The sequence below is a fragment of the Lissotriton vulgaris genome, chromosome 7 (assembly GCF_964263255.1).
Source record: "Lissotriton vulgaris chromosome 7, aLisVul1.2, whole genome shotgun sequence".
Classification (NCBI taxonomy): domain Eukaryota; kingdom Metazoa; phylum Chordata; class Amphibia; order Caudata; family Salamandridae; genus Lissotriton; species Lissotriton vulgaris.
This window is the reverse complement of record NC_141695.1, coordinates 1,109,940,727-1,109,967,200: the sequence shown is the minus strand read 5'-3', so window position 1 is coordinate 1,109,967,200 and position 26,474 is coordinate 1,109,940,727. Positions and strand designations below refer to the sequence as shown.

Genomic DNA, 26,474 nt, shown 5'->3' with positions numbered 1-26,474 from the left:
ACTCGATCCCCAGAAACTCGAGGCAAGTCGCAGGACCCACCGTCTTACCTGGTGCCAATGGCACACCAAACTGCTTCATCAACATACAAAATTCGGCCAAGGCCCGGCCACATTCGAGATCCCCGGCTGCCCCAAGGAACAGAAAATCATCAAGGTAATGCATTACATGTTGGAAACCCGTCTTCTTTGTGAAGACCCATTGTAGAAAACTACTGAATTTCTCGAAATAGGCACAAGATATAGAGCACCCCATCGGCATACACCTATCCATGTAATAATAACCCTGAAACATGAAACCCAGGAGACGCTGGTCGTCTGGGTGTACCGGGAGCAATCGGAACGCTGACTCGATATCTGACTTCGCCATCAGCGCCCCGGGCCCCAGGCGATTCAAAATGGCTACGGCCTCATCGAAGGATGCGTACCGCACCGAACATACTTCCGGATCTATTGCATCGTTTACAGAAAAACCACGTGGAGCTGATAAATTATGAATCAATCGGAACTCACCCGGGTCCTTCTTGGGGACCACCCCTAAAGGAGAACAAACAAAATCCTGCACCGGGGGTACACTAAACGGGCCGGCGACCCGACCTCGAGTAACCTCTTTCCGGATCTTATCCTGTACCACGGTCGTATGCTGCAGGACCGAAAGTTGATTTTTACACTTCTCCACACCCTGAAAGTCCCCTACCGGGATGCGGAAACCATACGAAAATCCGTTCCGCAGCACCCCAGCAGAAGTACGATCCGGGTATTCACTGAGCCAAGGAATCATCGCCAAGGTATCAATCGGGGTAGGTAAAGGCGCCCCTCGGACTATGTTAGACCTGTTTGGCGCCTCCTCTCCCCCCGTTATCACCCGTTTTGGCTCTGCACGTGGACTCAGGATGGGGCGACCCGCACCCACTACATTCATGTTTAAATTTACACGATCCCTGGGGCCTAGTACATTTACCTCTGTTGAAATTAAAGCATAACCCCCTTTTTCCTGTATTGCCGGCAGGTCTCGAGTGATCGTCGGTACCCGTACCTGAACGAAAGGGCGTCCCCCCATATTGGCGGGAGGATTCGCCAACATTACTTCCTACCAATGGCATTTTCAACATACCTGTCTCCTTCATTTTATCCCATGTCAAAGAATCATAACAATCCCAGGTTAAGCTTTTATTATGCTCTTTAGCCTTTCTAAAAAGATTATCGTAGCAGAACCAATGGTTACCCTGGTATGATGTCGAGTACCCCATGATTCGCGACTGATAGGTCGGCAACTCGGAAAGCAACTCGGGCCTACGTTCCCCCAAGATCGACGTAAAGATTCCCCATGCATAGCCCCAATTGCCAATATTTTCATTCACTTTAAAGGCGGCCATTTTTGCGCGCCAAACACTCGGATGCATGAGGTCTTTCTGACCCTTAACATGCTCCACCTCATAATGATCAACAAGCAACGAGAAGATGTTCACATATTCCCCCGCCCAAATCTTCTCCTTAATTGCCAAAGGCACATGTTGACCCAACCTTTCTCTACGAGAGGGTGCTGACTCATCCCTCGCAATCGGCAATGGCCGCTTACCTGCACCGGACGCTGCCTCTGCGATCGCAATCGTCCCTTGTGGCTTGTCAACTACTGCAACCGGCGCGGACACCTTGGCTGCATCCCGTTTCTCGCGCAATTGCTTCATCAGCGCCTGCGCCTCGGCAGCCGTGGCGCCCTCACTACTTTCGCCCAACCACGCTGCAAGTTGTGCTGCCAGCTCGGGCGGCATATCTTCATTGGACACCGGGGTGACCACCACGGGAATCGGATTCCCCTCCGCCGGTACTGGGGTTGGCGCTTCGAGCGGGGTACAGGGAACCGGGACGTCTCCCCCAGCTGGTCCCCTCCTTGGCCTCTTGGCTCTCCCTCCTGGAGCTGCTCCAGCCGACGGACGTTCCGGCCCCCCTTCCCCGTCTCTCTCCGCCACCCGCTTCTTCAGCTCGGTCATCTCCTTCATGAGGACCCGAACCATCTGTTCAGTCGTCATTCTCTTCCCGCCTTTCTTGGGCATTTCTCCGACAGAGTATCTGTAAGACAAAAGAAAGATTACAACGCTCAAAATTGGCTCTTCGTTCCGTCTCGAGCTCACGTGCAGCGAGGAGGTGCAGCTTCAGAGCACAGGAACAAGAGGATGCCTTCTGGTCTTGCGTCCCCTTTTATCCGTCTTCAGGGTGGGCGTAAACCCGCCCCTGCCTGCCCCGAGGGCGTGGCCAGCCGCGTCAGTGTCTAGGCCAGCCCACTCTAGGGCGGGAAAAAGCGCGCCCCGGCTACGCCGCTTCGGGCATAGCAGCCGAGACACGCCTCCCGCCCAAGATGGCTTCCCGGGGGGATCGTGGTACTCTGCCATACGTGCGGGGGGACCGAGTGGTCGCCCCTTTCCAAATTCATTGTTTTTATCAGTAAGGAACATGCTATTTCCTTGTACCTCAAGATAGTGAGTGGTTCTCTCTCATTAACAACTTTTAGCAATTAAGAAGCTGAACCAGTAAACTAAAATTAAATGTGTATTACCAAAATGTATGATAAAGTGATGAAAATGTTCAGTTTTTCTGTCCAATTTATGCCAAACTAAAGTCCAAAGGAATTGTTCGCATGTACAGAGCCCGTACCAATTAAATAGCAGGATAGATAAATATATATATATGTGAAATGTACTCCATTATGGTTGTGGAGGTTTGTTTATTTGCAAATTATATATTGGTAATTTACATGTAAAGTGTTAGTCAGTGTACAAATTAATACATAATTGTGGTTTTGAATGTTTCTACATGTTTGCACATAGCACAGTGAATTTAAAATATTGTTAGACACAATATAAACTTTAGCTACTGATGTAGCTTCAATATCCAATAAAATGGTATATGTAACATAACCTTATCTATCTCTTATTTTTAATAGGTTTATTTTTGCATTAAATGCATAGACATTTTAAATATGTTAAGACATGATTTATATTGTTAAAGAACATGTTTAAAAATCACACTATAACGAATGATTGGCATACTAATTAAGCAAATTGAAAACAGTTTGAACTAAAAATAAATAATAATTGTTAATAATGGAAAAAGCATGACTTGATGGAAAGATGGATTACTTATACCTTTTTGTTAAACATTATTAAAAAAATATTTCTATGGAACAAAGCGTTATAGATAGGCTTACAATAAATTTGGAAAGATGGCAAATCTATACTCACAGTTTGTATTTGTGTAAGGATATCACATTTTAAAAGTGCCTACTTTAAAAGTTAAGGGGGTTAGTGGCAAGGAGAAGAAGACCATCAAACAGATATGGTTTATGTGAACTAGTAGTTGAAAAATGCAAATATAACTGGCAATGAAATGTTAGGTGAACAAAAAAGTCATGGAAAATGAATATGACAAAAGTGAACGAGCCACTTATATCTCCCACCAGAAGCCAAACTCCGACACAGCATTGTGGCACCTTTGTAAATTCAAGTACCAAACATACTAATCTTAAATGTAGTTTCCATGGGCCATCCACGCTCTGCAATCATGTGCAAAAAATGTAAAGGATATAAAAAATATAAAACCCTAGTGATAAAAGGTATAAGAAAGAGAGAGCTTTGTAATGGGTAAATTGAAGGATGTAACCCAATACTAAACATGGAATGTTCCTGAATAGCCCGCACTAACAAATTGACTTATGATGAGAACATTCTTTATTTCAATAGCCTGATTCTTCAAAGTTAAAGTAATAGAGAGCAACTTGAAAAACAAAAGGTCAGGCTGTAGAATGAAAAAAAGTATTGTTAAACACTTGAACATGGTAATTTAGGGCGCCATAAGGGCTGGGGTCGCGTGGGGGCAATTTGGTTGTGCCCGCCACAGTGGTGGGCGCTTCCCCTATTTTTAACATTGCGGCGGGCGGGGCTGAAAGCACCGCTCGCAGCAATGCAAAAAACACATGTTGTGCATTTCAAAGCGCAACGTGACAGGCACCATGCGGTGCCTGCTCCATTGTTCTTTGAAAGGTGGAGGGTACCATAGGTACCCCCCATGTGCATCCCACACCCCCTGGAGTCTATAGGGGCCCACAGGGGCCCCCACAGCAGACTCTGCATGCCATTCCTTGGCGGCAATCCCGCCACGGAAAGGCATTCACAATAGCACATTCTAACATGGCTGGCGGTGTCTGGAAGACACCGCCACCATAGAGAACTCTTTTCCGCCCGGTCACGTCTGCTGTGAACTCCCAGCCATTATAATATGGCGGGGGGTCACTCCTGCACAGATGGTGGGCGGATCACCATCCTAATTGGTCCCTTAGTATCTAAACCACCTATAATATAAAGAATAGACAAAAGTTGAAATTAGTGATTCGGTGAACAAACCACTCGAAATATAAATTAAGGTGTTAACAGATAAAGGATAAAGTCCGGTAAAGTTGAATATGTACTCAATACTGTAGCAAAAACGGATGAGGATGCTGAATGACTTTCATCAGGAAGCACACTTTCAACTGAGGCTTGCAACCTGGATAGTCTTCATGGATCCACAAGGTCCACATAGGAGGAAAAGTAAGGTATAACACCTTGGCGATACACATGAAAGCAACAAAGCTAGCAATAAAATGGGTGAATTGCATAATTTTAAACAAAAAAAACTGTGAACAAACTGCTATCTCACATGGCTGTAAAATATAACAATGCTTCAAGCGAGCAAAGGAGAAAGTTATTAGGCCAATGAAATGGTGAATGTAAAGTACTCATAGCAGAAATTAAGGCTAAATTGTTACCAACACGTGCATGTGGATGGTATACTTGAATGAATGGTGATAAGATTGTATAAACAACTTTCGAAATTAATCAAGATCAACATTGCCCGACAAAGTATGTTTGAAAATCTCTGGAACAAAATATCCCGGTCCCTATATCTACAGCATTTATGATGTTCTAGAACAAATTGCGCTCAACTGCAGATTATATACTGTGGCACAAATATTTTAGACTGAAAACAACTTTAAAAGGCATAAAGGAGGCTATACGAAATATCTTGAAAGAAGCATTGTGAGGCTTGAATTAGCCACTTTGTATAATGGCAATAGATATGGGCAAACTTTCAAAAGAGTGGTAAAGCAATTGATTAAACTGCTAATTGGGTAACAGATAAAGAAAAGCTTTAAAAGCAATTACGTGGGTGATTGGTCTTCAGGTGATACACCACCCAAACAGAATTGCCTGTTCTGGGAACAACATACTATTGGAAAATGAAACAGGCATACACTGCACTGGACTCGGTGAGAGACACAAACTAGATGTACTACCAAAATGGAGGTGAAGCGGCCAAGATAAATCAACATTTGCCGCCTATATCACCAAGGAGATGATACTTTACCACATGTCAAATTTATCTGACCTGCTATGGCAACACACAGAAGAAGTTTGTTAAGCAAAGAGTTTAACAAGCAAGGAGTCACAAGCTATAGAAACACACTGATGGAATCATTGGACGCAAGAAACACAATGATAAACATTACAATAGTACAGTTCCTGGCCTTTTTTAAACCATATGTAGTGTAAAGGATCTGATATTAATGGTGTTGGAGTGGGCTGATAAAAGGAGGTCCCGAAAGGAATCCGTGGTGTGATTCTTCATGCATGAACAGGTTGCTACAAAAATGGGCATAAGCTGCTCCATAACCCGTCAAGCCTTATGTCATTAAATATCATATTTTTTGTATTATTTTAGCTAATGTAGTATATAAATAATTTTTAAAATATTAAAAGTAAATTGAATTTTTTTAATTTGTTTTACATAATTATTTAATTTTCATTTATGTTATTATTTTATGTGTATAGATGAATTTGTATTTTATAATATGTTTAAATATTTATGTTATTAAAATAAATAATTATGAAAACTGATTACTAAGTAAGTATATATATTACATGTATGTGTTTAGTAAATTTTTTATTAAACTAGGCATATTACTTATTAATTTTAAATATTGTAAGATATTTGTAACTCTGTTTTTTAATATTTATAAGTATTATTTAAATTATTTTACATATTTTTCTAATAAAAAACAATATTTTTTTAGAACAATATTTTTTGACATTGATTTTTTTTCCCCAACATTTTTGTACTTACCATGTTTTATATAGGGTGTCCATATTTTTGACATTGATCTTATTGCTTCGAATATTTTTGTATGTCGATTTTTTATCTTTCAATATTTTGTCAGACATTCGTATTATGTATGTCTATTGTAAGGGTTATGGTTATAATGGATTTTTAAAGATTTTTGGGAGTATTGACAAAACATTACATGATGGTACTTTTTAAGAAAAACAAACTAACAGGAGGGGTATTAACATTTTATATGTGTTTGCTAGGAAAGAAATGTTATGGTTGGAGCTTGATGGCAAACATTTTTTAGAATTTCTCTTTAATTTATGTGTTCGGTTATGTACGTCCTTTGCTAAATTTGTGGTTTGTGGTTTAAATTGACTAATAAAGTATTTCAATAATAGAAAAAAAGGAAAATGAATTTAGCAAGGCAAAAAAGTGAACAGGGGATCTAAACTTAATAACTGTCCAGCAAACCACCATAAAGGATACAGGCCAGGAAACTCCCAATCTAATTGTATTTAAAAAATGTGGACTAAAGCTCACTCCCAAAAAATGTACAAAATAATTGGGTAACAAATTGGTATACACAATAGCATTTGTCCATGCAAAATCTAGTAACATTTTTAACTCTTTTTTATTATTATTGAAATAACGTGAAAAACACTATAGAGTTATTCAAATATAATCAGGCATAAGAGAATGCTTTCTAACTTACTACACAAATGGACAGTCCAGCACATATCGATTCGATGTCAAACCGCACGTTCCACCCCCATGTAGAAACAGTAACAAAGTCTGCACTCCTTCACCAACTACAACAGAGTGCAATACAGCGGCAAGCAAACTCTGCCAATGAATCGCCAAATGCGCCAACTCCCTCGCCCACCATCTAGAACAGCAAGAGACGACACAACATGAATGCAAAATGGTTCAAAATGAATCAAGGAGAATCCAAGCACTCATGCCAAAGACTGGAGAAGAAGAGGAGAAACAAAAAACACCAGAATGACACCCGCCTACAAAGCAGGTATCACAGCATACCACCAAGTCAGCACTCATCAAATGGACAGAGAAAACTTCACCCAAGACAGAATCCTCTCCAAAACCCACAACTCAAAGGAAATTTTCGCTGTTATACAGAATACAAAAACAACAATAGCAAAAGAACCAACGTTCTTCTTTCACCAGAAGATCAAAATGCTCTAAGACAACCTTGAGAAAAAAGACGACAACACCGCCTCAGTCCACACCACAAACGATGCCATCCACCAGGCCATTCTCCCCTGAAGAGTTCTCACCACAGAAAACAACTTAAAGACAATAAAGAGCATTCAGTCCGGAGCACCTACTGTTCCCTGCCAGACACACATTTTAGACAGAGCATACACTGCTTTTGAACTAGAGCTTTGCAGAAATAGGAACTGCTGCCTGAAGACCGCCACATTCACTGACAACAGGAAGAATCCCAAAGTCAACACCATACTTAAAAAAGCCCGCAGCAGAACCAACAAATCACAAAAACATGAGGCCCATGTTTATGCTCACTTTCACTGCAAAATTAATCAAAAATGACATCAACACCCAGCTAGTACATTATATAGAAAAAAATATCAGAGACACCTCTAAATCCAGATTCAGCAACAACCACAGCACCAAAAAGCAGAACACAGAGAATCCGACTCCTGCCCTTCGTCTCAGAAACGACAGATATCAGATGCAGAGTACCACAAGGATCCTCCATCAGCCCCGCACTCTTCAACATCTACATAGACACCATCACGAACATCCTCAGAAAAATAAAATACAAAAATAAAAATTGTCTCATACAAAAATGACACAAAGCTCATCCTCACACTCACCAAGGAAGACAACATAACCAGGAGCAATTTCCAAGAAGGGATGAAAGCCATTCCAACCTGGATGAGCAACAGCTGGCTGAAGTTTAATGCAGAGAAAACAGAAGTCATCATACTCTGCTGCACCTCCTACACATGGGACAACACCTGGTGGCCATCCACCTTTAGAAAACCACCCACCCCAACAGACCAGGCATGCAACTTTGGCATCATACTTGACTCCTCACTAACAATGAATAGCCAGATCAACACTGTATCCTAAGCATGCTTCAAACACCTCGGCATACTTTGCAAAACATTCAAGTGGATAACGCTGACTCCTGAAAAAATACCACCCATACACTCATCTCAAGCAGAATGGACTACAACAACGGTCTCAGCAAACTCCAGACTCTCTAAAACGCCACAGGTAGACTCATCATCGACATTTCACGACACAACCACATTACCCAACTCCTCCACAACATCCACTGGCTCCCATAGAAAGAAGACTAACCTTCAAGGTGCTCACTCATGCCTACAAAGCCTTTCATAACAACAGACCACAATAGCTGAATCAGTGAACCTCCATCAACCCCTCCCAAAAAAATATCCGCTCAACTGACCTTGAAGTAACCACCATCCCTTGTTTCTACAGGACAAGAGCAAGGGGAAGATCCTTCTCCTACCTCGCAGCCAAGAGTTGGAATGAACTCCAACTACACCAAAGCAAAAAACTACACCAGTTCAAAAAGGACCTCAAGACGTTGCACTTCAAATAATCACAAACTAGCTGCTCACAGCTGTTTACCCCCCCTCCCTCCCTAAAACACCCTCAGCCCAAAAACAGACAGTGTGATGGCAGACAGCATGTTTTGTGCTTTTGGTATATTTATTGAACACAAAGTATTGGGGAGGTAATTATTAGCCTCACAAAAGGTAAACAGCATAGATTTATTTGTCCAAGATTTAACCGCATACCAACAACCAATAGCCTGACAATTGGTAGTCTGCTGTAAACATGAAGACACTGGGGATTTTACATTTTACTAAGCAGGAACTGCACCAATTAACATAAATTAGAAATTAGGTAGTATGTGTTTGTACTAGATTGCCTGCAGCAAGTATGATAACGATAAGCATTATATCCTAAGGTGACATTGAACCTCTGATTACCTACTCTGATATGCGACCTCTGACTACACTGCAAACACTTAATTAATTCAGGGAACCATGTTCTTTTTCACTCCCTTCCTCACGTCCAGCCAGGTCTACAGACATGATTCCGTGATAGGTGAAGTAGTGCGGTTGACAGGAAAAAAGATGCAAAACATAGATTAAAAAAAATATTATTTGTTATTTTACGGAGTTTTAGATAGCACGAACTTGACCCGAATCGGGTATCAGAGCGCTTTACATAGCACTTGTTGCGTTACATTAGGACACATTTATTTTGGTGAGGCACGGGGAGATTAAGTAATTTGCCCAGTATCACATTATGTTCAGGGTTATTGCCGAGACTCGAACCCAGTTCTCCAGATTCCAGGTCAACCGCCTTGGTACAGAACGGGAATATCGTCGTAAAAATATCGACTAACCTAAATATTGCTGCAAAAATATCTACAGGAAGAAATATCGATGACAAAAATATAGTCTGACCAGAATATCGACAGACAGGTAAGTAATATCGATAACATTAATATAGTTGTAATAAATATCGTTTACAAAAACATAGTTTACAAAAATATAGTTTTTAAAAAATTTATAAGTAAGGTAGTGTTTTTAACCCCTTTAGTGCTAAGGTACAATTACTCTGCCACTGCAATTTCCATTGAAATCAATGGAAAGTCCATGACGAGTTACCCTTGTCATTAGCGGCGAAGAGGTTAATGAGTATTTGTAGTCAAAGTAGTATTTTTTGTAGTATTTTATTAGTTAATAATGTATTTTATGTTGAATTTAGTATTAATAGTTCCGTAGCGAGTTGTGGGTTTATAGGGGAGTAGGGTGGGAAGTAATTTAAATATAATAAAATAATAGATTAATTAATGTTTTAAATGAATATAAATAGTGTAATAAATAATAGTTAATTAATTTCAATTAGTTAATTGATTAATAAATATGTAATTAATTATGTTAATCTTTTAATTAATTTTAGGTGTGTGTACTGGAATTTTTTAGTGAAAATGTAGTAAATTAATTACATTTTAGTTGAATAATTATTTAATTAATGATTAATTAAATAAAAATAAAGATTTGTTATTTTAAAAATGACTAAATACATTTAGTAATTTTTACACCTACACTATCCAACGCTTTCCCTACTTTTGCACCCTCTGGATTGGGAATAGTAATTTTTACCCCTACGCTATCCAACGCTTTCCCTACTGTTGCACCCTCTGGAGTGGGAATAGTAATTTTTACCCCTACGCTATCCAACGCTTTCCCTACTGTTGCACCCTCTGGATTGGGAATAGTAATTTTTACCCCTACGCTATCCAACGCTTTCCCTACTGTTGCACCCTCTGGAGTGGGAATAGTAATTTTTACCCCTACGCTATCCAACGCTTTCCCTACTGTTGCACCCTCTGGAGTGGGAATAGTAAGTTTTTACCCCTACGCTATCCAACGCTTTCCCTACTGTTGCACCCTCTGGAGTGGGAATAGTAATTTTTACTCCTACGCTATCCAACGCTTTCCCTACTGTTGCACCCTCTGGAGTGGGAATAGTAATTTTTACCCCTACGCTATCCAACGCTTTCCCTACTGTTGCACCCTCTGGAGTGGGAATAGTAATTTTTACCCCTATGCTATCCAACGCTTTCCCTACTGTTGCACCCTCTGGAGTGGGAATAGTAATTTTTACTCCTACGCTATCCAACGCTTTCCCTACTGTTGCACCCTCTGGAGTGGGAATAGTAATTTTTACCCCTACGCTATCCAACGCTTTCCCTACTATTGCACCCTCTGGAGTGGGAATAGTAATTTTTACCCCTACGCTATCCAACGCTTTCCCTACTGTTGCACCCTCTGGAGTGGGAATAGTAATTTTTACACCTACGCTATCAAATGTTTTAACTAATAATATATTGTATATTTTAATTATAAGTATGTATTATTGTTGTTATATAAAGTAATGTGTTAAATATATGTATATGTACACATTTATTAAGTTTATAATGAAAAAGTGTAGTTAATTTGTTTTAAATAGTTAAAAAATAAAAGTAATGTAATGTATTTTCTTAATAGTACTTATATTTATTTATTATTTAATGTAATTTTAATTAATTTAAAAATTCGATATTTTTTACATCTATATTTATTACAACGATATTTTTGAGTAGATATTTATGTATTTACCTGTTTAAGTATAGGATGTCGATATTTTTGTAAACAATATTTTTACAACTATATTTATGTCAACTATATTTTTGTAATCGATATTTCAACACCCTACCAACCGCCTTAGCCGTTAGGACAACTCCTCCCCTCTCCCCCCAGCTGGGTCACTGCAGCAATATTACTGCAGAGTGTAAGCTGTGGGCAAGGGAATTACCAATAATTTCATTTAGGGTTAAACAGTAAGAAAAAGAAGTAAACAATATTTCCCAGAAAGTGCCTAGGTACCTTTTATAGGCTAGATCGGTGATTCTTCCCCACAGTTCTTTGGGGGTTACTTACTTGTCTCCTTTCAACTTCAACATCATTTATATGTATATATAAAGAAAATGTAAACCTTTGAGGCTTGGAAGAGTTTTCTAAAGAACTTAACCAAGGATTTCCAAAAATGTAGCTATGTAGCCGATGCTCTACATGTTCTCTGTGAATTAGACACTTGGCAAAACGTCTCTGTAACCAACACAAAATAGTTTTAATATTGCCCTTTCAGTAGACCTTCCTTGTGGTTCCACGTGGATCAGGAACATATCAAAGATTCCTTTTTAATACCTTCCACCGTGCGTCGGTCTGAAGAGTGTCATGAGACTGCGTGACATATCATTGCTCTACACACAAGGTACAACAGACCAAAATCTAGCGAGCAAATTCAAACCCTACTGCGGGCCCAGAGTTGTTTTTTTGTATCCGCGGGAGATTAGTTATTTGAGCAGAATGACAGGATGTTGAGCCAACGCTGAGACTCAAAACTGGTTCCCCAGCTACAAAGTGCGCAGCTTTGGCTATTACGCCCTATTCTCTTCTTGTACAGAATTCACTGCTCTGAACTTGAGGTGTATTTTGTCCACTTTTGTTCTGAAGACAGCTTCAGAAAAAAGTGTTAAAACGGCAACGCTAACTTACTGTGCAGAAAATGTGGCAGCTTTGGTTTGGAACAAAATATGAAGCTTACAGATGTTGGCAATTTTCAACCAATGGCCAAAGCTCCTTAGCTGTGATATACCAGGGAATCTTCACAAACTTAAGTCAGGCAGACTATTTATGTAGCCAACAGAAACAGAGGGCCCGAGCACCACGATGCTCAGACGTTTGCTAAGGGCAGGAAAGTGTATTCTTTGTACACTAAATAATCATACAGAGGTGCATATCATAACCACCAAGATAACAGCCACAACCCATAAGGAAGCTGTCCCAGTCTGGGCCCAGAACCACCCCATCATGGGAAGCTTAGACATATCTCGAGTTACCCTGGAAGACAAACTGGGTTCAGAGTTGGAGCGAGAGACTAGATCACTCCTCAAAACCTGTGCGATGGGGCTTGTTAGGTGACCCACGCTCATGGCCTGTAGATTCAGGTAGAAGTGCTCCGGGCAGCAACAGAAGCAGGCTGGTGTTTGGTGCTGTTTGAGACACCGGGTCGTCAGGTCGGAAACCCTGTCAGGGCGGAGCTGTATTGGCAGCAGGGATGAATAGAGGACAGTGGAAAGGAGCTTAGGAGAGGTTAAGAGACTCCCTGGGCTATGCAGAGAAGTGATCAGTTGCTGAGGGGCCCAAACCAGCTTATCAGGTGCTGGGACTGCTCTCCACCTGCAATGGGCCCTTCATGTGCTTTGAGACACTGGGTCGTCAGGTCGGAAACCCGTGTCAGGGCGGGCTTTATTGGCAGCAGGGATGAATAGAGGACTGTGGAAAGGAGCTTAGGAGAGGTTAAGAGACTACCTGGGCTATGCGGAGAAGTGATCAGTTTCTAAGGGGCCCAAACCAGCTTATCAGGCGCTGGGACTGTTCTCCACCTGCAATGGGCCCTTCATGTGCTTTGAGACACTGGGTCGTCAGGTCGGAAACCCCTGTCAGGGTGGGGCTGTATTGGCAGCAGGGATGAATAGAGGACTCTGGAAAGGAGCTTAGGAGAGGTTAAGAGACTACCTGGGCTATGCGGAGAAGTGATCAGTTGCTGAGGGGCCCAAACCAGCTTATCAGGCGCTGGGACTGCTCTCCACCTGCAATGGGCCCTTCATGTGCTTTGAGACACTGGGTCGTCAGGTCGGAAACCCCTGTCAGGGCGGGGCTGTATTGGCAGCAGGGATGAATAGAGGACTGTGGAAAGGAGCTTAGGAGAGGTTAAGAGACTACCTGAGCTATGCGGAGAAGTGATCAGTTGCTGAGGGGCCCGAACCAGCTTATCAGGCGCTGGGACTGCTCTCCATCTGCAATGGGCCCTTCATGTGCTCAACCTGTAGGATGTGGTACAGATTATTGAAGAGGCACACCACCACTGCAAAGCCATGGGGGAAGGCGACCGACCGGGGACTCTGTCCACGCTCCACTGAGAAGAAATTGGACCTCCGTTCATCCAGCACTTTATTAAGCAGCCAGTCCTCAAGAAAAAGGTCCATGTTGGGGCCCTTACCCAATTATGCGGATATTATTGCATCTCTAGCGACCATTAACATCATTCGCCCAGCTTCAAACAGCCAGCTCCGCCTGGAGTGCCTTCAACTGAAATTGCATGTCCATCATTGAAGGACGCAGACCAGCCAACGTAGATACATTAGATTCAATGCCATCTCTCAACTTTGCCTAGTCAGCCCTAAGAAAACACATTTTGATTGTTGGGGCACCCAGTTTCGGGACCAGTGTAGCCTTAACTTCCTTAATGGCCCCAAGCAGCTCCTCAAACCTGTTCACAGGGGAAAGCCCACCAGCCAGCCTGGGTGTCCACCAGGCAGAGTGGCACCAGTGGTAGTGGGGAGGGGGGTCCTCTCTCTGCCCACACTATCCGGGCCCATTTAAAGCAGCGATATTTGACAGTGGTGTAGAAGGTAGGCACCAACATATGAAGCACTACACAGGGCAGCAAAGGGGCCAAACAAGGAAGAATTCCCATGCCTCACTGTTGCAGCACAGTCCGCACGAAACCCATCAGGGGTGTCACACACAGTACTCGCGCACTATCCCAATCAGAGTCCACACAGCAGAGGCATCAGTCCAGTAAGGTGTGGGCAAGCCTCGTAGTAGCAGTCACAGGCTCTGTAGACCTCTGTTACTCCAGAGCATAAGGCGCCACTCGAACTAGAGTGCATGGACGTTGACCTGGGCCGCCAACCAGGACACCAGGGTAGTCAGCACAATGCCCATCCCTCCACTTGAGCTCTGCCCAACTGTATGGGGCACCATATGTCCTCTGCAGAAAAGGGGGGGTTATGGGGTAGCGTAAGGGGGGCCAACGGGCCAAGATCAATGGTGCAGCCAAAGTCCAATTAGAGGGACCCCCTTAGTCACCTGTCTATGCGACATGACTAAAAAGTATAAATATGCTCACATTACTGGCAACATCAGACAAAAAGCGCCAGGTATAATCTAGGAATTCAAGCGACAGAAAGGCTAACATTTTGAACATTAAAACAAATAAAATAATAAAAACTCACCATGCAACTAAAGCAAAATAAGAAAGTAATATTTGTTTCAGAGATCGTGATTTCAAGCAACTGGAAGGCTAACATTTTGAGCATTAAAACACATAAAAGAATAAAAACTCGCCTGGCAACTAAAGCAAAATAAGAAACTAAGGCCTAAATGTATCAAGCCTTTTGCGAATCGCAAAGGCCCAAATTCGCAGAATTTCTGGCTTTACGAATCGCAAACGGTCTTTTTGCATGTTTTGGCATGCATCAAAAATTCGCAAATTAAGGAATCTCAAAAATGTGCGATTCCTTATTTTGCCATAGCATTTAAGGAATCACAATTTTGCGATTCCTTAAATGCTATGTATGTAGCATTTTTGAATTGTGAATTTTGGTTAAGAAATCGCAAATTACCACCAACTTATAGTTGATGGTAATTTGCGAATTCTTTAAAAAATGCACAATTTGGCATTTTTGAAGGTGGCTTGTGACGCACACACATGCCCATAGGGCATGTATGTGCGCCATATGCACACATATGTACATTTCAGGGGGGCAGCAGGGTGTCCTTGAGACACCCCTGCACCCTTGAAATTATTCTCAATTTGCGATTACCAAATTGCGAATCACAAATTAAGATTAATTTCACAATCATTCCTATGGGTCTCCTGGCCCATAGAAATGAATGGGAAATTATTCCTTAATTGCAAATTCGCAAAATGCAAATTCGCAAATAAGGAAGATTAAGAAATCGCTAAAAAATTGCGATTTCTTACATACATCCCATTTTGCGATTTCTAAATAGCGATTCCTTAAATATCGCTATTAAGAAATCGCTATTTCTAAATAGCGATTCCTTAAAAATCGCTATTAAGAAATCGCAAAGGGGTATGTTGATACATCTACCCCTAATATTCATTTTACTGATCGTTTTGTAGACATGAGTGAGCAGGTTGGAAAAGTTTTAAGAGGGGTGAGAGGAAAAATGAAATTGATTTTTAGGGGGAGCTCAGAAAGACAGGGGAAAGTTAGATTGTTGCAAGTCGGCAAGAGAAAAATGAAATTGATTTCAAGATTCAAGGGGAGCTCAGAAAGACAGGGGAAAGTTATTTTGTTGCAAATGGGCAAGAGCAGTGAAGTACGCTTGCCCAGATGCTAAGGGGAGATCATTCAGATGGGGAGATCAAAACGATGGTAGACCTGTTGGATGCTTCTACTTGCATGGTGCAGTGAACGTTTTAGCTGTGCGCGGCCAGGCTTCCTAACCTTCACCCCTTGGATACAATCTTGGTTGCACCAATGCCACATCAAAGCATATATTGTCATGTTTGTAGGTATAAACATGTTATCTGAAATGTAGTGTCATACGACACGTTTTTTTATGTACAATAATATATCTCTTTTTCCTTTTCAGAAAACACCGAAGACTGACGTTTGTGAAGAGACCAAAGGGAGCGTTAACTATTTTGTTAGAGAATTAGAAGAGTTCATGAGCTGGTTGAAAATGACGAACACCTGTGATAAAAAATACTAGAAAGCTGTTTGTTGCAAAAGTGTAACATATCCATGATTTTTGTGAATACCAAAAAAATTGCAAACTTACTAAAAAATGCAAGTTACTCAATAGTTTATAGCCTCCAGGCTCTTTAGTTTGGTGGAAACATGTAAATGTCACTTTTGGAATACATTTACATTCGGTTTTTTTAAATATCCAAAAAGTAGTAAACTTACTCAAAAGTGTAAATTACTCAAAAGTGTAAATTACCTTTGTGAATCAGGCCCATGATGTACTGTTTGGCGGGCAATCAAGCAACTAGAAAAAACATCCAATATTTACCCGGTCAGTGGCTAATTAGCAATCTTTATGTACTATGGGGCAGATTCACGAGCCTCGTGCGCCACATTTGCGCCGCCGTTGCATCACTTCTGTGACGCAGAGGCGGCGTAAACCATGCACCACGTTGCGCCCTATTTACAACATGATGCATCTAGGGAGATGAGTCATGTTGTAAAGCCCTGCGCCACATTAAACATGGGTCAGTTTTCATGTGGGCGTTCCGGCGCGGGGGGGGGGGGGGTTCCGGCGCAAGAACGCCTTGGAAAAGTGCCTGACTGAAATCTACAAGATTTCACTCAGTCACTTTTCCGACGCCGTTGCATCAAAACCTTGCACCTGCTTGAAGCAGGCGGAACGCACCATGTTGAGGATAGGCCAGGATGGAATAGTGCTGGAGTTGCGTTGCGCCCGTGACACAACTCCAGCACTGCACCAACCTTATGCCGGCAGATGCCACACGCATCTGTTTATCCTTGCGCCATGATGCGCCGCATTGTAAATCCGGCGCATCTGTGGTGGCACAAGGGTAAACTTGTGTCACACATCTTTCCTGGCGCATCCCTGCTGATTTGCAGGGATGCGCCAGGAAACGTAAATCTGCCCCTATATGTACAGCTGCTGTGCAAATTGCTTAGAAACTGAACTCTTTACCTGGCTGCTAGTAAAAAACAGATATTAGCTCAATGGCAGCTGGCAGGGAACGATGAGAGAGGGGACAAAAAAAAACATTTACCCTTTTCCGGTCGCGGTCTCTCCTCGGCTTGAGTCCCTTCTCACACCGCCTTCTCCTCAGCTTTGGCAGAAGCAGGAAGCACACAGACTCCCTTCCCTTAAGCCAATCACAATACTGCAATGCAGCATTGTGATTGGTCTGAGTGCTGTGGTTCGGCGCTCAGACGGGGAATGGGAGCCTGGGCATGTTCCTCACCAGGCTGTGTAATGCAGCCTGGTGGGAGAAATGCAAAGTGTGCATGAATGTTTGGTCGACCCAAGACGGCCAAACCTAGCCCCATTGTGACAAATAAGATGAGAATAATTGGGTTATTATCATTTTCTTTTTCTTTTCTCCTGCTATGAGAGCAGTGGGGCGATGCTCCTCCACTTTGGCGGAGGAGCCACCACTGTATTAGCTACTATTTGACCAGCAGCCATCTAGAGAGCAAATAAACATTATTTACCTGGCCTCTTGCTAAATAGAGAAAATATTTACTAGTTGGCAGGCAGCATTGCAAATAGCAAAGACATTTCACCATTTCCAACAATGCTGCTTGAGACATCTGAAAGTGTTTTTTTGTATACCTGGCACAGATTTTAAACAAGCAGTCTTGCAAACAAGGAAGGAACACAATTGGTACCTATATCCTTATGCAAGTAAATGCTAAAATTAAATGCAATTCGCACCCAACCAGCACTAACTCCAGAGTCTAAATGTCTCAATAGTCATTGAACAGAATATTTTAATGTTTCCAAGTTTATTTCGAAACATGACACAGAATTCCACTCCATTATACCAAGGGCCAAAACACAGAGACTTGGGAAGCCCTTATGGAGCTGGAAAGCCCTTATGGAGCTGCCACATAATCAAAAAAGCTCCTTCTCCTTTAGGTTTACATGATGAGGTGGCTAATGATAAAGATGATGAGATTCTTTGCAAGACTAGGTGAAACTCTTTACACTTCTATAGTTATGTACTCGCTCTTACAAGGCCAGGGGAATGCACAATGGCCACATATAAGATTACCAAAAGGCCCTGTGTTTTCAGGATTCCTCTTTTTCGTTTTGATGTAACACATCGATGCATTCTGCAACTGGTAATTCTGGTTCAGTTCAAGTGAACAAATCTGCCCAAAACATCTGAAAAAGAATGCTTTGTTAAAAGCAAAGGCCAGAACTGGAAATGTTGTGTCCCACTGACATGATGCAATCTGAGATCCGAGGTGATCTTTAAAAATGGAAACACTTTCTTGGGGCTCCTTATGCAAATCACCAACACAGTATCATTGAGAGGCTTCTTCGAGGCTCATGACAGAAGGAAGAAAATTTATTTATCTTAAAAAAAAATAGAATCTATGTACCTTGTCAAATGTCAGTAATTCTTTTGTCAAATGCCTTTGTAGATTTCTTAGGGGGTACAAAAGGGGGTGGTGATGGACGGAGCATCTGAATCAATCCAACACTCACACCCAGTCAAAAGATCTGGGTTTAATCCATCACCGTTCTTTAGCCCACTATGCCACCCCAGTTCAGACATGGCTATATGCAAATCAGTCTGACCCTGTGCCTCATGGGAACAGTCCAGCCCGAACTGCCAAGCCATGTCTTCCCTGGACTGGAAACAAGCTTCCGAGGACTGGTTTCTGGCATTCCAGCCGTCTTCAGCCAGACCCAGATCTTTTGACTGGGTGTGAGTGTTTGATTGGTTCAGATGCTCTGTCCATTACCAACCCCTTTTGTACCACTTTTGGCCGCCATAAGTGTGGCAGGGCATGTTCAGACGTGATTCCCTTGCTCACTTTGCAACTGGATTCAAGCAAGCCGGCCTGAAGACGGCTGGAATGCCAGAAACCGGTCCTCCTAAGCTTGTTTCCGGTCCAGGGAAGGCATGGCTTGGCAGTTCGGGCTGGACTGTTCCCATGAGGCACAGGGTCAGACTGATTTGCATATAGCCATGTCTGAACTGGGGTGGCAGAGTGGGCTAAAGAACGGTGATGGATTAAACCCAGATCTTTTGACTGGGTGTGAGTGTTTAATTGGTTCAAATGCTCCGTCCATTACCGACCCCTTTCGTACCGCTTTTGGCCGCCATAAGTGTGGTAGGGTATGCTCAGACGTGAGTCCCTTGCTCACTTTGCCACTGGATTCAAGCAAGCCGGGCTGAAGACGGCTGGAATGCCAGAAACTGGTCCTCGGAAGCTTGTTTCCCGTCCAGGAAAGGCATGGCTTGGCAGTTCGGGCTGGACTGTTCCCATGAGGCACAGGGTCAGACTGATTTTCATATAGCCATGTCTGAACTGGGGTGGCAGAGTGTGCTAAAGAACGGTGATGGATTAAACCCAGATCTTTTGACTGGGTGTGAGTGTTTAATTGGTTCAGATGCTCCGTCCATTACCACCCCCTTTTGTACCGCTTTTGGCCGCCATAAGTGTGGCAGGGTATGCTCAGACGTGAGTCCCTTGCTCACTTTGCCACTGGATTCAAGCAAGCCGGGCTGAAAACGGCTGGAATGCAAGAAACCAGTCCTCGGAAGCTTGTTTCCGGTACAGGGAAGGCATGGCTTGGCAGTTCGGGCTGAACGGTTCCCATGAGGCATAGTGTCAGACTGATTTGCATATAGCCATGTCTGAACTGGGGTGGCAGAGTGGGCTAAAGAACGGTGATGTATAAAACCCAGATCTTTTGACTGGGTGTGAGTGTTTTTTATTAGTTCAGATGCTCCGTCCATTACCACCCCCTTTTGTACCGCTTCTGGCCGCCATAAGTGTGGCAGGGTATACTCAGACGTGAGTCCCTTGCTCACTTTGCCACTGGATTCAAGGAAGCCGGGCTGAAGATGGCTGGAATGCCATAAACCGGTCCTCGGAAGCTTGTTTCCAGGCCAGGGAATTCTTGGCTTGGCAGTTCGGGCTGGACTGTTCCCATGAGGCACAGGGTCAGACTGATTTGCATATAGCCATGTCTGAACTGGGGTGGCAGAGTGGGCTAAAGAACGGTGATGGATTAAACCCAGATTTTTTGTCTGGGTGTGAGTGTTTGATTGGTTCAGATGCTCCGCCCATTACCACCCCCTTTTGTACCGCTTTTGGCCGCCATAAGTGTGTCAGGGTATGCTCAGACGTCAGTCCCTTGCTCACTTTGCCACTGGATTCAAGCAAGCCGGGCTGAAGACGGCTGGAATGCCAACAACCGGTCCTCTGAAGCTTGTTTTCGGTCCAGGGAAGGCATGGCTGGGCAGTTCGGGCTGGACTGTTCCCATGAGGCACAGGGTCAGACGGATTTGCATATAGCCATGTCTGAACTGGGGTGGCAGAGTGGGCTAAAGAACGGTGATGGATTAACCCAGATCTTTTGACTGGGTGTGAGTGTTTGATTGGTTCAGATGCTCCGTCCATTACCACCCCCTTTTGTACCGCTTTTTGCCGCCATAAGTGTGGCAGGGTATGCTCAGACGTGAGTCCCTTGCTCACTTTGCCACTGGATTCAAGCAAGCCGGGCTGAAGACGGCAGGAATGTCAGAAACCGATCCTCGGAAGATTGTTTTTGGTCCAGGGAAGGCATGGCTTGGCAGTTCGGGCTGGACTGTTCCCATGAGGCACAGGGTCAGACTGATTTGCATAAAGCCATGTCTGAACTGGGGTGGCAGAGTGGGCTAAAGAACGGTGATGATTAAACCCAGATCTTTTGACTAGGTGTGAGTGTTTCATTGGTTCAGAAACTCCATCCATTACACCCCCTTTTGTACCGCTTTTGGCCGCCATATGTGTGGCAGGGTATGCTCAGACGTGAGTCCCTTGCTCACTTTGCCACTGGATTCAAGCAAGCCGGGCTGAAGACGGCTGGAATGCCAGAAACCGGTCCTCGGAAGCTTGTTTCTGGTCCAGGGAAGGCATGGTTTGGCAGTTCGGGCTGGACTGTTCCTATGAGGCACAGGGTCAGATTGATTTGCATATAGCCATGTCTGAACTGGGGTGGCAGAGTGGGCTAAAGAACGGTGATGGATTAAACCCAGATCTTTTGACTGGGTGTGAGTGTTTGATTGGTTCAGATGCTCCGTCCATTACCACCCCCTTTTGTACTGCTTTTGGCCGCCATAAGTGTGGCAGGGTATGCTCAGACGTGAGCCCTTGCTACTTTGCCACTGGATTCAAGCAAGCTGGGCTGAAGACCGCTGGAATGCCTGAAACCGGTCCTCGGTAGCTTGTTTTCGGTCCAGGGAAGGCATGGTTTGGCAGTTCGGGCTCAACTGTTCCCATGAGGCACATGGGCAGACTGATTTGCATATAGCCATGTCTGAACTGGGGTGGCAGAGTGGGCTAAAGAACGGTGATGGATTAAACCCAGATCTTTTGACTAGGTGTGAGTGTTTGATTGGTTCAGATGCTCCGTCCATTACCACCCCCTTTTGTACCGCTTTTGGCCGCCATAAGTGTGGCAGGGTATGCTCAGACGTGAGATCTTGCTCACTTTGCCACTGGATTCAAGCAAGCCGGGCTGAAGGCGGCTGGAATGCCAGAAACCGGTCCTCGGAAGCTTGTTTCCGGTCCAGGGAAGGCATGGCTTGGCAGTTCGGGCTGGACTGTTCCCATGAGGCACAGGGTCAGACTGATTTGCATATAGCCATGTCTGAACTGGGGTGGCAGAGTGGGCTAAAGAACGGTGATGGATTAAACCCAGATCTTTTGACTGGGTGTGAGTGTTTGATTGGTTCAGATGCTCTGTCCATTACCACCCCCTTTTTGCACCGCTTTTGGCCACCATAAGTTTGGCAGTGTATGCTCAGACGTGAGTCCCTTGCTCCCTTTGCCACTGGATTCAAGCAAGCCGGGCTGAAGACGGCTGGAATGCCAGAAACCGGTCCTCTGAAGCTTGTTTCCGGTCCAGGGAAGGCATGGCTTGGCAGTTCGGGCTGGACTGTTCCCATGAGGCACAGGGTCAGACTGATTTGCATATAGCCATGTCTGAACTGGGGTGGCAGAGTGGGCTAAAGAACGGTGATGGATTGAACACAGATCTTTTGACTGGGTGTGAGTGTTTGATTGGTTCAGATGCTCCGTCCATTACCACCCCTTTTGTACCGCTTTTGGCCGCCAAAAGTGTGGCAGGGTATGCTCAGACGTGAGCCACTTGCTCACTTTGCCACTGGATTCAAGCAAGCCAGGCTGAAGACGGCTGGAATGCAATAAACAGGTCCTCGGAAACTTGTTTCCGGTCCAGGGAAGGCATGGTTTGGCAGTTCGGGCTGGACTGTTCCCATGAGAAACAGGGTCAGACTGATTTGCATATATCCTTGTCTGAACTGGGGTGGAAGACTGGGCTAAAGAACTGTGATGGATTAAACCAAGATTTTTTGACTGGGTGTGAGTGTTTGATTGGTTCAGATGCTCCGTCCATTACCACCCCCTTTTGTACCGCTTTTGGCCGCAATAAGTGTGGCAGGGTATGCTCAGACGTAAGTCCCTTGCTCACTTTGCCACTGGATTCAAGCAAGCCGGGCTGAAGACGGCTGGAATGCCAGAAACCGGTCCTCGGAAGCTTGTTTCCGGTCCAGGGAAGGCATTGCTTGGCAGTTCGGGCTGGACTGCTCCCATGAGGCACAGGGTCTGACTGATTTGCATATAGCCATGTCCGAACTGGGGTGGCAGAGTGGACTAAAGTACGGTGATGGATTAAACCCAGATCTTTTGACTGGGTGTGAGTGTTTGATTGGTTCAGATGCTCCGTCCATTACCACTCCCTTTTGTACCGCTTTTGGCCACCATAAGTGTGGCAGGGTATGCTCAGACGTGAGTCCCTTGCTCACTTTGCCACTGGATTCAAGCAAGCCGGGCTGAAGACGGCTGGAATGCCATAAACCAGTCCTCAGAAGCTTGTTTCCGGTCCAGGGAAGGCATGGCTTGGCAGTTCGGGCTGGACTATTCCCATGAGGCACAGGGTCAGACTGATTTGCATATAGCCATGTCTGAACTGGGGTGGCAGAGTGGGCTACAAAACAGTGATGGATTAAACCCAGATCTTTTGTCTGGGTGTGAGTGTTTGATTGGTTCAGATGCTCCGTCCATTACCAGCCCCTTTTGTACTGCTTTTGGCCGCCATAAGTGTGGCAGGGTATGCTCAGACGTGAGTCCCTTGCTCACTTTGCCACTGGATTCAAGCAAACCGGGCTGAAGACGGCTGGAATGCCAACAACCGGTCCTCGGAAGCTTGTTTCCGGTCCAGGGAAGGCATGGCTTGGCAGTTCGGGCTGGACTGTTCCCATGAGGCACAGGGTCAGACTGATTTGCATATAGCCATGTCTGAACTGGGGTGGCAGAGTGGGCTAAAGAACGCTGATGGATTAAACCCAGAACTTTTGACTGGATGTGAGTGTGTGATTGGTTCAGATGCTCCGTCCATTACCACCCCCTTTTGTACTGCTTTTGGCCGCCATAAGTGTGGCAGGGTATGCTCAGACGTGACTCCCTTGCTCACTTTGCCACTGGATTCAAGCAAGCCGGGCTGAATACGGCAGGAATGTCAGAAACCGGTCCTCGGAAGATTGTTTCCGGTCCAGGGAAGGCATGGCTTGGCAGTTCGGGCTGGACTGTTCCCATGAGGCACAGGGTCAGACTGATTTGCATAAAGCCATGTCTGAACTGGGGTGGCAGAGTGGGCTAAAGAACGGTGATGGATTAAACCCAGATCTTTTGACTGGGTGTGAGTGTTTCATTGGTTCAGATACTCCATCCATTACCACCCCCTTTAGTACCGCTTTTGGCCGCCATAAGTGTGGCAGGGTATGCTCAGGCGTGAGTCCCTTGCTCACTTTGCCACTGGATTCAAGCAAGCCTGGCTGAAGACGGCTGGAATGCCTGAAACCGGTCCTCGGAAGCTTGTTTGCGGTCCAGGGAAGGCATGGTTTAACAGTTCGGGCTGGACTGGTCCCATGAGGCACAGGGTCAGACTGATTTGCATATAGCCATGTGTGAACTAGGGTGGTAGAGTGGGCTAAAGAACGGTGATGGATTAAACCCAGATCTTTTGACTGGGTGTGAGTGATTGATTGATTCAGATGCTCCGTCCATTACCACCCCTTTTTGTACCGCTTTTGGCCGCCATAAGTGTGGCAGGGTATGCTCAGACATAAGTCCCTTGCTCACTTTGCCACTGGATTCAAGCAAGCCGGGCTGAAGACGGCTGGAATGCCAGAAACCGGTCCTCAGAAGCTTCTTTCCGTATAGGGAAGGCATGGTTTAACAGTTCGGGCTGGACTGTTCCCATGAGGCACAGGGTCAGACTGATTTGCATATAGCCATGTATGAACTGGGGTGGCAGAGTGGGCTAAAGAACAGTGATGGATTAAACCTAGATCTTTTGACTGGGTGTGAGTGTTTGAGTGGTTCAGATGCTCCGTCCATTACCACCCCCTTTTGTACCGCTTTTGGCCGCCATAAGTGTGGCAGGGTATACTCAGACGTGAGTCCCTTGCTCACTTTGCCACTGGATTCAAGCAAGCCGGGCTGAAGATGGCTGGAATTCCATAAACAGGTCCTCGGAAGTTTGTTTTCGGTCCAGGAAAGGCATGGTTTGGCAGTTCGGGCTGGACTGTTCCCATGAGGCACAGGGTTAGACTGATTTGCATATAGCCTTGTCTGAACTGGGGTGGCAGAGTGGGCTAAAGAACGGTGATGGATTAAACCCAGATCTTTTGACTGGGTGTGAGTGTTTGATTGGTTCAGATGCTCCGTCCATTACCACCTCCTTTTGTACCGCTTTTGGCCTCCATAAGTGTGGCAGGGTATGCTCAGACGTGAGTCCCTTGCTCCCTTTGCCACTGGATTCAAGCAAGCCGGGCTGAAGACGGCTGGAATGCCAGAAACCGGTCCTCGGAAGCTTGTTTCCGGTCCAGGGAAGGCATGGCTTGGCAGTTCTGGCTGGACTGTTCCCATGAGGCACAGGATCAGACTGATTTGCATATAGCCATATCTGAACTGGGGTGGCAGAGTGGGCTAAAGAACGGTGATGGATTAAACCCAGATCTTTTGACTGGGTGTGAGTGTTTGATTGGTTCAGATGCTCCGTCCATTACCACCCCCTTTTGTACCGCTTTTGGCCGCCATAAGTGTGGCAGTGTATGCTCAGACGTTATTCCCTTGCTCACTTTGCCACTGGATTCAAGCAAGCCGGGCTGAAGACGGCTGGAATGCCAGATACTGGTCCTAGGAAGCTTGTTTCCGGTCCAGGGAAGGCATGGATTGGCAGTTCGGACTGGACTGTTCCCATGAGGCACAGGGTCAGACTGATTTGCATATAGCAATGTCTGAACTGGGGTGGCAGAGTGGGACAAAGAACGGTGATGGATTAAACCAAGATCTTTTGACTGGGTGTGAGTGTTTGATTGGTTCAGATGCTCCGTCCATTACCACCCCCTTTTGTACAGCTTTTGGCCGCCATAAGTGTGGCAGGGTATGCTCAGACAAAAGTCCCTTGCTCACTTTGCCACTTGATTCAAGCAAACCGGGCTGAAGACGGCTGGAATGCCTGAAACCGGTCTTCAGAAGCTTGTTTCAGGTCCAGGGAAGGCATGGCTTGGCAGTTCGGGCTGGACTGTTCCCATGAGGCACAGGGTCAGACTGATTTGCATATAGCCATGTCTGAACTGGGGTGGCAAAGTGGGCTAAAGAACGGTGATGGATTAAACCCAGATCTTTTGACTGGGTGTGAGTGTTTGATTGGCTCAGATGCTCCGTCCATTACCACCCCCTTTTGTACCGCTTTTGGCCGCCATAAGTGTGGCAGGGTATGCTCAGACATGAGTCCCTTGCTCACTTTGCCACTGGATTCAAGCAAGCCGGGCTGAAGACGGCTGGAATGCCAGAAACCGGTCCTCGGAAGCTTGTTTCCGGTCCAGGGAAGGCATGGTTTGGCAGTTCGGGCTGGTCTGTTCCCATGAGGCACAGGGTCAGACTGATTTGCATAAAGCCATGTCTGAACAGGGGTGGCAGAGTGGGCTAAAGAACAGTGATGGATTAAACCCAGATCTTTTGACTGGGTGTGAGTGTTTCATTCGTTCAGATACTCCGTCTATTACTACCCCCTTTTGTACTGCTTTTGGCCGCCATAAGTGTGGCAGGGTATGCTCAGACGTGAGTCCCTTGCTCACTATGCCACTGG

At 44.9% G+C, this 26,474-nt stretch overlaps 1 protein-coding gene across 1 annotated transcript in view; it reads left to right on the top strand.

The window, feature by feature from the left end:
• Nucleotides 1-16,477, top strand: part of LOC147702991 (uncharacterized) — a 137,824-nt gene extending 121,347 nt beyond the window's left edge. Inside the window, exon 4 of the mRNA XM_086928858.1 lies at nucleotides 16,185-16,477. Coding sequence (XP_086784984.1) covers nucleotides 16,185-16,304 — 120 coding nt within the window. The 3' untranslated portion in view covers nucleotides 16,305-16,477. The remainder of the gene's footprint in view (nucleotides 1-16,184) is intronic.
• Nucleotides 16,478-26,474: the final 9,997 nt, after the last annotated feature.